This window comes from Myxine glutinosa, chromosome 11 (assembly GCF_964187855.1).
Source record: "Myxine glutinosa chromosome 11, kmMyxGlut1.1, whole genome shotgun sequence".
Taxonomy (NCBI): domain Eukaryota; kingdom Metazoa; phylum Chordata; class Myxini; order Myxiniformes; family Myxinidae; genus Myxine; species Myxine glutinosa.
In genome coordinates this window covers 72593359-72606129 of record NC_136271.1, presented here as the reverse complement: position 1 = coordinate 72606129, position 12771 = coordinate 72593359, and the positions used below count along the sequence as shown (strand labels likewise).

At 44.5% G+C, this 12771-nt stretch overlaps 1 protein-coding gene across 3 annotated transcripts in view; it reads right to left on the bottom strand.

The window, feature by feature from the left end:
- Positions 1 to 2309: 2309 nt before the first annotated feature.
- LOC137436762 (focal adhesion kinase 1) overlaps positions 2310 to 12771 on the bottom strand; it is a 112465-nt gene continuing 102003 nt past the window's right edge. For all 3 annotated transcript variants that reach the window (XM_078786760.1, XM_078786758.1, XM_078786759.1), the window contains 5 exons: positions 9079 to 9160; positions 8572 to 8669; positions 5842 to 5985; positions 5595 to 5675; positions 2310 to 3208 (listed from right to left, as the gene is read on the bottom strand). In XM_078786760.1, coding sequence (XP_078642886.1) covers positions 2981 to 3208; positions 5595 to 5675; positions 5842 to 5985; positions 8572 to 8669; positions 9079 to 9160 — 633 coding nt within the window. In that variant the 3' untranslated portion in view covers positions 2310 to 2980. The remainder of the gene's footprint in view (positions 3209 to 5594; positions 5676 to 5841; positions 5986 to 8571; positions 8670 to 9078; positions 9161 to 12771) is intronic.

Here is a 12771-nt window from a genome sequence, read left to right as displayed (position 1 = left end):
AACCCCAGATATGACCTTCCCATCGGTGTTAAGAAGCAACCAAACCAAATTGGTGCCTCCCTCTGGAAAATCTGCCTGAATGTTGGTAATGAAGTCTTCTTCTTTCCAATAGCTGATGTCCATTAAATAAATCACCAAGTCTGCAGTGTTCACGTGAGTTAATCCTGCGAGGTTCAAAGTCCACTGATGAGCAGCGATGATGGTCGAACGTTTTGGTAGGACAGCCCGTTTATGAAACTTCCGGCCGAAGGCCATCGGAACTTGCAATGGTTTCCCTCCTCGGGAGTTTGCAGCATGGGGATCTGCAAGCTATCACCTTTTTGGGCGAGTTCATAAAGTTCTCCAACTTTAGTTGTGCAGAGGCACACCCCTTTTGCAATGGTTCGTTTCCAAGTACAGTAGTGTATTTTCAGCTTCTTTTCGAAGCTTTGTGAGCCTTGATTTTTGGTAACAATCCTTATGTGGCACGACTGGTATTTCGGCTGCCCTGATGAACCCAGGTGCTAGGGGTTTCTGCGCATGTGCACCGAGCATTCTAGGGCAGATTACGACATTTATAAAGCTGCATATTCCCCAAGGATCACCCAAATGAGGCCGAACTTGCCGGTGCGACACCAAGCAGACATGAGGCAGGAAAATGCTTCTTATAGTCAAAATGTGTTTTATTTTTTATTAGTCCCCTACCGGTGTACACCGGAGGGGACTATAGGTTTGCACGCCGTCCCTCCATCCGTCAGTCTGTCAGTCTGTCACGCAAAGAACAGTTTTCCGGACTTTTTTTCTAAACGCTTAAAGATAATGATTTCAAACTTGGTACATGGTTTCCTCATGATAAGTTACAGATCAAGTTCGAACTTCACGACGTTTCGATCATTTCTGACAAAGTTATGGCACTTTGAACTTTGGGAATTCTGATAATTCTGATGATCATTAACTCAGTGCCATTTTAAGTTTTAATTTCCTTTAAAAAGGAATTTCTCTGCAATAATTGGACCGATTGAGATCAAATTTTCACCGTAGCGGGTACACGATCTGTGGAATATTTTAATGGTAATTATGACGTCACAGGTCACGTGGTTCGGCCGCCATATTGTTTTTCTTGAAAACACGAAAAACCCTTTTTCTCTGCAACGGCTGAACAGATCGAGGCCAAACTTTGCAGGCAGAATCGCATACCCACGACGAACAAAAAAGTCATTGAGCATGACGTCATGCATCACATGGTTTCAGAGTTATGACTTTTTTAAGCATGAACCTTTAAAACCGAGCTCCTTCCTCATTTTTGATCCAATCGAGGGGAAACTTCACAGATCTGTTCAGCATGTCAATCTACTAAAATGTCCTTTTGGAATTTGCGATAGGGTACGTGGTTTGGCAGATATCGTTAATTAAACGAAAATATTTTTTAAAAATGGATATCACTTGAATCACTAGTACCTCAGACCGTGAGTTGGTAATTATATAATTCACACAGTGCAATATGTGCAGGCCGCTCCACGGAGCGACCTTGTGGGCTCAACGAGGCGAGGCGTGACACACGTGTCTCAGCATACCTCAGATCAAGTTTGAAAACCAGCATCAACCGTGCATAAATTTGCATATTCGATCATTTTTGACAAAGTTATGGCACTTTGAAATTTGGTAGGGGACATGTATTGCAGCACAATACTCAGAATGCTTGTTTACAATGAAATACAGGATTCAGGGTATATGGGACAATCAATAAGTGTGGCACAGATCTGGTGGTTAACAGACACAGAGAGAGAAGATGGTGGGGTGAGAGGGAAGCTTGGAGAGGGTAGGAGAGGGGGAAGCTTGGAGATGGTGAGGTGAGGGGGAAGCTTGGAGATGGTGAGGTGAGAAGGAAGCTTGGAGAGGGTGGGGTGAGGGGGAAGCTCAGAGATGGTGGGGTGAGGGGAAGCTTGGAGAGGGTAGGAGAGGGGCAAGCTTGGAGAGGGTGGGGTGAGGGGGAAGCTCGGAGATGGTGGGGTGAGGGGGAAGATTGGAGAGGGTGGGTGAGAGGGAAGCTCGGAGATGGTGGGGTGAGGGGACGCTTGGAGAGGGTAGGAGAGGGGCAAGCTTGGAGAGGGTGGGGTGAGGGGGAAGCTCGGAGATGGTGGGGTGAGGGGGAAGATTGGAGAGGGTGGGGTGAGGGGAAGCTTGGACAGGGTGGGGTGACGATGGATGCCGAAAGGTGGGACATGAAGTGGAGAGATGCTGCAGAGGGGGACACCTTGGAGAAGAAAAGGAGGAAGAAGAAAAATAGATCCAGGTGAATAACGACACCTGGGGTACTTCTGATGGAGAAATAAGGAAAGTGAAGCATTTTAATACATTTTTAAGTACAGTGGAAATATCTTTTTATTCCAATAATTTTCTCCAAAATCATGTTCATTTATGAAGGTTCTATCTGGCTCCTGCACAAACCTTGATATTGTGTACAAAAAGAAGAAAAAGGTGTACTGCAAATTTTACAAGAATATTTTACCAAATTCAAACCAAGAGAACCTTTCCTGTGGTATATGTGGTAAAGTACCATAAATGCAGCTTCAAAGATGTGGTTTTCTTTCTACAAAATTGAGACTCATCGAAGAGTGAGGAGATAGAAGTCAATTAAGGACAACACATGAATGCAACAAGGAAGCAAATGAACAAACAAGAAATAAAAAGGGAGAAGGGGTGAAGTCAGAGGGCCGCATCAGATGGAGCTAATTTGGGGTAGAAAAGATTGGGTAGAGATGGAGTATGATGAGAGATGGTGATAAATGTACAGAAAGTCCAGAGGTAAGTACCTGATTATATGAAAAATGTATCCGAAATCAATGAAACCGAGCGTGTCCATGTACGAGTGAGAACCTCAGAACCATAATGTCCTCTCGTCCAAGTGTGGGTGCGAATTCTATCACTCAAAGATATCAGCCTCACCCCATGAAGTCCTAGATTCACACGTCCCCATATTAGTCCCATCGCATCTCAAAACTCATCCGTCCCTCTTAGCCTGTCCCACATTTCCACTGTGGCCATGTGTCCGTGCTGCATCCATCTCATCCAGGAGATTCTTCGAGTTCAGAGCCAACACGTTGGAGTTCTTCAGTACGTTGCGTCGTGAATTTTTCTCGATTGTCGTGCCATCAAATTGCTGTGAAGAATGGAGGCAAGTCACTAGCTCCCGAAATGCAGATGTCACCAGCTTCTGAATCATCTCCACCTGAGGGAGGAGGACGAATATGGCATCAACGAAAGAGAGTAGACACTTAAGAGTCTGGTTCAGCTGATCCACCGCATTCTAGTATTTTCTGGTGAGTTTTTTTTTTTTTTTTTTTTTACAACAGAATGAGTCACAATTATAAGTAGTTATTGAACATCTTCAAATTATGCTGAAAACACAGGTACCACTTTGTAATCTTCATAGCCAGTGTATGTTTTTGGTACAGTGACTCGGTATTTGAACTTTGAACATAAAATAAGCTTTCTCAAGCCGGCCAAACCACGAGGTCCGGCTAGTCCATGTGCATCATGGGTGATGCACCTCAATGCCACTGGGGCATCGTCGATAAATCACCATGGGTTCATCTCGTGCTCAAGCATATGTCATGTGGGACTCACCTGTGAAGGGCTTCAGTTTCCTGAGCATTGCCCATAATCGGCACAGAGCAATTCCCCTCTTCAGAAGGTTCATAGAAGTGAGCAGCGGTTAATTAGTCGATGTTCTTCATTGATTGTGAAGCTCTTAATTCTTCATGTAGAGCACCCCAAGCTAAAGTGAAACAAACTTCCCAGGTTCAGGGAACCTCTGCAGCTATTGGTTGATGGGTGAGGGCCTCCTCATTTGCTCGACGTTACACAGACAGCTGAAGACCTCCTCTGCTGCTCTTGCACAGCCTCTCTTTGCTCTTTTCACCCTGTCATTTACCCTAGGTAATCTTCCAACTGCTTGGAAATCCACCAACATCACTGTACTACATAAAAAGGTGCAAAAACCAATCCCATTAACGACAGACCTAGTAGTTTATTTACAATCAGCAACATCATGCAATTCAACATCGCAGATATGAAATTCTTCCTCTTCTCCTACTGTTTCATCTGGGATCACCAATTTGGATTCAGACCAGGCCACTCTGCCTTGGACATGCTGCTTCTACTCACCCAACAATGGATGGAAGCCCTCGATGTCAAACATGAAATCAGGGCCGTCTCTCTTGACATATCTCGTGCTTTCGATGCAATCTGGCATCCTATCCTGCTCTCCAAACTGTCGACCTATGGAATCCAAGGCCAACTCCACACATGGTTTACTAACAACCTCTACTCTCGTAGCCAATGTGTGGCTCTCAATGGAATTCTTTCATCTCCTCTACCTGTCAAGGCTGGAGTGCCCCAAGGCAGTGTTCTGGGCCCAGTCCTATTCCTGATCATCATTATTGATCTCTCTGACTCTCTGGAAAATCCCCTTTACCTCTCTTACCTTCTGCCATGACATCCATCATCCTTCAGATAGGCAGACTGCAGCCTATTCCCTCTCCTCAGACTTTGAAAAGAAATCACAAACTGGTCAAACACTTGGAATGTGCCTTTCAATCCTGACAAGTCTCACTATCTCTCCTAAAGGACCATCTGGCAAATCTTCCCATCTCATTAACAATCCTCCTTAGGAAGTTCAGTCATTCAAATTCCTGGGTCTCACTATCAGCCTCAATCTTTCTTGGGCAATGTTTTAAAATTGGCCTCGAAAGCTAGCTGCTGACATGGCATCCTGTGTCATATAAAATCTTTCCTTGGCACACCTTAACTCCTGTCCACCTAGAAGACCTTCATCCGCAGCTTGATAGAGTAATGGTCTCCCCTCTGCGTTGGCTATCTTGCCTCACACCTTGCTCAGCCTGATGCCGTGGAAACCAAGGCCTTCAAGAGAAATGGAATCTCCCGTGTTAAAGCTGTGTCCATGGGACTATCGCTTATCCATCTCAGACAGATCGGTGGTCTCTGTCTTCTACCGCCTCCTCTCTGGTCTTGCACTCTCTGCTCATTCTGTGTTTGTTCCCTCCAGGTTTCTGCAGGTCGCACGCGGTCCACCATCAACCTCTTTCTGGTGAAACTTCCAAAATCCAGAATCACTGCTCATCTCCACTCATCAGTTCCTCTTTTTCCCACCTGTGGAATCAACTTCTACCTTCTCTTTAATCTCATCATTTCCTCTCGGTCTTCAAGACAGCTGTTCACCATCTCAGATCATCCCCTATCCAAAACCATGATCTTTTTCTACCCATGTACACCCTCCACCCCCAAGCTTACCTCCTTCCAATTTTCCAGTTTTTTTCCTTCGTAAGAGACTGCTTCCATATCCATCTTGTCCACCCCATGCATCCTCACAGACACCTCTTTCCTCTCTACTTCCATTATTTGTCCAAGTTTCCCTCTTTATCCTTCAACCCTGCTGTTGGTGTTTCCCCCTTTTGCTAATGTTCCTTTTGTTCTGTTGCATCCTGATTTTGTATACAAAACGACAACATCAACAAGGAAACATCGACGTATGTATAAATCCCAGGAAACAGTATTCCTGAAAGTGACTTGAGGAGGCTGAGAGGCAAATATACCTTTCGGCGAATGTCGTTCGGCAAGGTGACCAATTCGTTATCAACAGCAGACAAGAGTTCTCGAACCGCCATGCCAAGCTCCTGCACACGAGCAATAATGTTAATAGATGGGGAAGTGGAGGTTAGGAATAAGGAGGGCTTCTTTTCAATATGTTTCTCTTTCACTATAGTGGACATCAGTGTACTTTAATGTGAATTGCAATGGCAAGAGTAGACAATGGACATGTACCTGTAGTACATCTCTCACCTTCACCATTTTCTGCAGATGTTGCCTGGAACAATCCAAACCCTCTTGGCTAATTTCCCGGACCTTCATTACAACCATAATAGTCGCTTGAAATACACCATCCCCTATTCGGTCTTGCTCCAGCGTGGACTCTGAGTAAAAGGACTGCAGAGATGGAAAAGAAAAGTCACAGCAATGGGATTGTAAGAGTATTGTTCCATGATGAACGAAACCGGCAATCTTCGACATCACTTCATCGACCGATATGCCTCCACCCATATTGTTACATCACTATACATACTTGTACCAAGTTTGATTTAAATCCCTTCAGTTGTTCTCAAATGTGATTGACCAAATCCTCAAATTCTCAAAATCAAGCCAGGACCAAAGACCTCAAATGTGACCAAATCCTCTAAAGGTGGTTTTTAGTTGTTCTCAAATGTCACATTTTTACCTGACATGACCTCTGACCTTTGACCTCTGACTCTGAAATCTGAAATCGAAACCTTTGCATCATCATAGATACTTGTACCAATTTTGACCTGGTTTCCTTCAGCTGCTCTTAAGTTATCGCAATAAACGAAAACCTATTACAGACTATGACTTTTGACCTTTGACCTCTTGAAGGTGAAATATAATCAATTCATCTTTGCATCATAACATATACTTCCACCAATGTTGGTGAAAATCCCATCACTGGCTCACAAGTTACCTTGGTTACATATTTTATGTAACGGAACCTCTGACCTTTGACCACTTGACCCCAAATTCTAATCAGTTAATCTTTGCATAATTTATTAATTATACATACTTGTACCAACTTTAACTTAGATCCCTTCAGCCGTTCTTAAGTTATCATGGTAACGAAAATCTATCACGGATGCACGGACGAGCCGGACGGACAACCCAAAAGCATAATGCCTCCGGCGACTTCATTTTGCAGTTAAACTGGACATCATCTGTTTAAGAGAATCCTTCCTCCCACAGGACGTCCCTGACTTCTTCGCGTCTATCCACGGCTATGTGTCCGATTTGATAGGCCGAACACCACGCTGGTGGCGGAGATGCACTTCACACCAATAAGTCAATTTCTCACTGCCATTGCACAGTTCCTACACCTCCCAAACCCCAGGAGTAGCTCTGGCTGTGACCTCCCCTCTGTCTCACCTCTTGATTGTCTGTATGTTGTATCGCCATCGAAAAGGTAACGACTACATCTACATCTGTCTCTTAGACAACATGGACCAACTAACTTTGAATCACTCATCGCAACCCTCTTCCTCATATGTAGTGATTGAAATTGTCAGCATTCCAATTGGCTGTGTGTTTGTACCTCTCTCACCAACTTCACCTAAAGCCTTCTGTGACTCCATGGGACTGACTCAATTTGTAAACTGTCCATCCCGGATTTTTCCCAATGGGAAATCTTCTCTTCTGGACTTGAGGTAGATGTGTGAGGTAGATGACAAACTTCACCACAAATGTGTCCCATTATTGTTCTGCTCCAATTAGTACATCTGAGCATGTGCTTGTGAGAGTTAACATCTCTCTTGCTGTTGTCAGAGAGCTGCCTCAGCACTGGGGAGTCTGTCAGTTCACGCGGACAGATTGGCAGGGACTGCAAACAGCCATCTCTCTTCAGGACTGGTCTCCGATTTACCGCCCCTGATATTAACTCAACCTGGGAATTCTTGCACAGAAGCCCGCTCTCTCTCATGTACAGATTCATCCCATCTCATCTTCAGTTATCCTACCCTTCTTCCTGCCCATTGTACACTAAATCCTGTGGTGAGGCAGTTGCTCTGAAACAACTTACCTTCCGCGATGATGTTGAGTCTATGGGCTCGACCACACCTTTCTGGTCTTGCAAGCTCTGTTATTTCCGTGTCTGTCCCCCTCCTTGGTTTCTACAGGGTGCAGGTGGTCCACAATCAACACGCCGTCTGGTGAAACTCCCCAAATCCATAATCACTGCTCACCTCCACTCATTTGTTCCTCTTTTTCCCCACATGTCAAACCAACTTCCACATTCTCTTCAATCTCTTTCCTCCAGGTCTTCAAGACAACTGTTTACCGCTGTCTGTCTCAAGACAAGTCTCAAGCCTGTCTGTCTCAAGTCTCAAGACACTGTCTCAAGACAAGACAACCGTCTCAGAGCGCCCTCACCACATCCAAAATTATGATCCTTTCTACCCTCCATTAACCCTCTCAAAGCCCACCTCTTTCCAAATTTCCAGTTTTTCCTTCCTGACAGTTTCCTTCTGTATCCATCTTGTTCTCCCCTCGCTCTCATTCTGCCGCCAAATTCCTTATTTGTCCAAGTCTCCCTCCATTTTGTGTGTGCATCCCCCTCTCTTTCCATTGTTCCTTTTGTTCTGCTACATCCAGATCCCTTCCATGTTTTATCTCCTCCATGAGCCTCGACTTTGTATACAACATTTTTTTTTAATCGCCTCTGCTGCCACAACCTTTCCAGGCAAACTTCTTATGAATCCTATCATTTCCTTCATCTTGTGTTGGTTCAAGTTTTCCATTGGAATGCTTTTCTCTATGGTATTAAAAGCAGTGCGACGAGCCTTTAATCGGCAAAATAAATAAAAAACAGGGGATTTGCGCTGATGCTTCTGTTAAAACATCATGAACAATGTGCAGTGACAATCATGGAAGATTGTGGAGGAAAAACAAAATGTCTGACAGTTTGGAAGCTCTGAGAAAGTTGATATGTGGAGGACAGACGGCGTTCAACGTTACCTGGTTTGTCTCTTTCTCATGATTCACCATATCCAAATTCGTCGATGTGGTACGTGCCAACGGCCTTGGGGGCTTGTGGGGAGCAACATTGGCGGGTCCTGGAGATAAAGAACAAGACAAAGTCAGGAATAAGGTGATCTGGATTTGATTGAGGGTGGTTCCTATATTACCTTGTGGAGGACGAACGTCCTTGGTTTGGTGGTGGCAGCTGCAGGAGGTTTTTTATTTTGAGCGTGGCTGCAGAAACCTTATCTTGTGGAAGAAAGAATTACATAATTGTGAATAATGACCCATGATCAGCCAAGATAAAAGGGCTCTGCTCGACTTACATCATACATACACTGAGCTGAGAAGAGATTGTGAGAAATTTTGAGAAATGTGAGAAATTTTGAGAAATGTGAGAATTTTGAGAGTAAGTTAGAAGTAAGTGAGAAATTTTGTGCCATTTCGTGGGATTCCAGTTTCCAAAGAGCAGTTCACATCATTGTCGGTGTTCTGTTTGCTTACCTGGACTCGGAAGGTTTGAATAGGCTGTTGCCATTCCGAGGTCCATCTCTCCATAAACCAGGGCATCCGGAGTTTCACACATCTGTGAGGTACACATGCAGCTCACAGGCGGGCACAAAAATTGCTTAATTCTTGCTTTTACTCAATACTGCAGCACTGGTGTTGCACTGGTGTTGCACTTTAACCCTGGTGTTGGGCTAGCGGCTAGGGTGCCAGCTTAGGATCCTAGGTTTGAATCCCGGTGATCGCTGAATTAACGCCAGGGGGGTTGACTCAGCCTGTCATCCTTCCGAGGTCGGCTAATTGAGTACCAGTTCACTGGTAAATCCCTGCTTGTCGTAAAAAGGCGACAAAAAGGGTTGGCGGCAGGAAGGGCATCCGGCCGTAAAACATTGCTTCAAAAAGGGGACCAAAAACAACAACAACCACGGTCCCCGAAAAAGGCCAACCCCCGCTTTGCGGGGAAAAATGGCCTCTAAAGGTGGTTTTTACTCAATACTGCAGCACGACCTCATTGTTTTCATCTTATATAATTCAGTTGGGATGGTTTAACTCTGATTAAAAACTGGGATTGTTTATCCATGCATATATCTATATATATCTATATCTACCTGTCTATATCTATATATCTATATCTAAATATATATATATATATATATATATCGTTAGCGATCCATATTGATCTATGCCTATATCTATCTATATCTATCTATATCTATCTATAACCATAATATCTATGTATACAGTGCATTCAAAAAGTATTCAGACCCCTTCACTTTTTCACATTTTGTTATGTTGCAGCCTTATGCTGAAATCGTTTAAATTCATTTTTTCCCTCATCAATCTACACTCAATACCCCATAATGACAAAGAGAAAACAGGATTTTAGAAAGTTTTGCAAATTTATTAAAAAGAAAAAACTGAAATATCACATTGACATAAGTATTCAGACCCTTTGCTACGACACTTGAAATTTAGCTCAGGTGCCTCCCATTTCTCTTGATCATCTCTGAGATGTTTCTACACCTTGATTGGAGTCCACCTGTGGTAAATTCAATTGATTTGACATGATTTGGAAAGGCACACACCTGTCTATATAAGGTCTCACAGCTGACAATGCATATCAGAGCAAAAACCAAGCCATGAGGTCGAAGGAACTGCCTGCAGAGCTCAGAGACAGGATTGTGTCGAGGCACAGATCTGGGGAAGCCTACAAAAAAATTTCTGTTGCATTGAAGGTTCCGAAGAGCACAGTGTCCTCCATAATTCTTAAATGGAAGAAGTTTGGAACAACCAGGACTCTTCCTAGAGCTGGCCGCCCGGCCAAACTGAGCAATCGGGGGAGAAGGGCCTTGGTAATAGAGGTGACCAAGAACCCGATGGTCACTGGCTGAGCTCCAGAGATCCTGTGTGGAGATGGGAGAAACTTCCAGAAGGACAACCATCACTGCAACACTCCACCGATCTGGGCTTTATGGCAGAGTGGCCAGACGGAAGCCTCTCCTCAGTGAAAGACACATGAAAGCTCTGCGGAAAAAAATGGCCTCCAAAGGCGGTTCTTGTACAGGAAAGTCAAGATACTCTTGTACATTGGTCATAATGTAGGCAGATGCAGTTTGACATAAATGTGGCTGAGAGGATGCCATCACCTGTGATGCTGTATTTATGTACACAGAGGAAGTCGGCAATTCTTTGGAGCAAAAGTACGGATTTACTAAACTAGTGCACCCGCCCACTATGGGAACAGCAGGGGGAGTCATGTCATTAGTCCCCTACCGGTTTCATTGGAGTGGACTATAGATTTGCCCTCCATCTGTCTGTCTATCCATCTGTCCATCCCACCTGAGGTTTTCCAGACCTTTTCCTCATACCGTTTAACATATTCAACTGAAACTTGGCACATGGATATTTTAACATATTATTATGATAAGTTACAGAACAAGTTTGAGTTTCAGGGAATTTCGTCAGTTTTTCTGACATAAACGTAGAAAATATCGCACCCAGAGGGGACAAGTATGGCAAAGAAATTCCCCTGATGGATGGAGGGCAAATGAAGTCGCTGCAATCTCTACCATGTGACCCTTAGTCCTCCTGTCAAGTTTGGTTGAGATTGGATAAGGAACGACTCGAATGTATCACGATCAGACAGACAGAAAGACACAGATAAACACCAAATTGTACATTTTGGTATGATGGAGATCATGTTTAACAAATGCATTGGAGTTCTTTGAAACGGGTTCTGACTGTGTGGATGAAGGAATGGTAGTGGATGTGGTTGGTGTACCTTGACTTTCAGAAAGCATTTGATAAGATACCATACAGGAAGCTATGGGCTCAGGTGAGGACTTGTAGAGTGGCTGGTAGAATAGCCAACTGAATTGGAAATTGGCTTAGTGATAGGAAGCAAAAAATGATGGTGAATAGAAGGATTTTTTTTATATTTTTTTCTTTTTTGTATACTGAATCGAGGCTCGTGAAAGAGCTAACATTTATTTCACAAACAAATCAACTAGACAAACAAAATATACAAAAAGAGGGAGCGGAAGACAAGATGGGGAGAGAAGGGGAAGCACACAACCACAACATTTGAGAGCAGGGAGAAGTGTGGGAGGGACAGGGCTTGGGGGCCATAAGGGAGTAATATCTGACTTCTGACTAGGGAGATATCTGACTAGGGAGTAATAAGTCGTAGAATATAGGGCGAGGCTGCTCCATAGTGCTCCAACCACAAACGGAGAAAGTGCTCCAACCACAAACGGAGAAGCTCCTCCAACCACATATGGATAAGGTGCTCCAACTATATATGGAGAAGCTGCTACAACCACATATGGAGAGTTGCTCCAACCACATACGAATAAGCCTCTCCAACCACATATGGGTAAGCTGCTCCAACCACATATGGAGAAGCTGCTCCAACCACATATGGATAAGCTGTTCCAAGCACATACGAAGAAGCTGCTCCAACCACATATGGAGAAGGTCCTCCAACCACATCCGGAGAAGCTGCTCCAACCACGTATGGAGAAGCTGGTGCAACCACATATGGATAAGCTGCTCCAACCACATATGGGTAAGCTGCTCCAACCACATATGGGTAAGCTGCTCCAACCACATATAAATAAGCTACTCCAACCACATATGGAGAAGCTGCTCCAACCACAAACGGAGAAGGTCCTCGAACCACAAACGGAGAGGCTGCTCCAACCACATACGGAGAGGCTGCTCCAACCACATACAGAGAGGCTGCTCCAACCACATACGGAGAAGCTGCTCCAACCACATATGGAGAAGCTGCTCCAACCACATATGGAGAAGCTGCTCCAACCACATATGGAGAAGCTGCTCCAACCACATACGGAGAAGCTGCTCCAACCACATACGGAGAAGCTGCTCCAACCACATACGGAGAAGCTGCTCCAACCACATACGGAGAAGTTGCTCCAACCACATATGGAGAAGCTGCTCCAACCACATATGGAGAAGCTGCTCCAACCACATATGGAGAAGCTGCTCCAACCACATATGGAGAAGCTGCTCCAACCACATACGGAGAAGTTGCTCCAACCACATATGGAGAAGCTGCTCCAACCACATATGGAGAAGCTGCTCCAACCACATATGGAGAAGCAAGTGTTACTGAACGTTTCATGTCATGTACGAGTTGCTGTATTTCCACGAGGTGGAGCAGCAAGG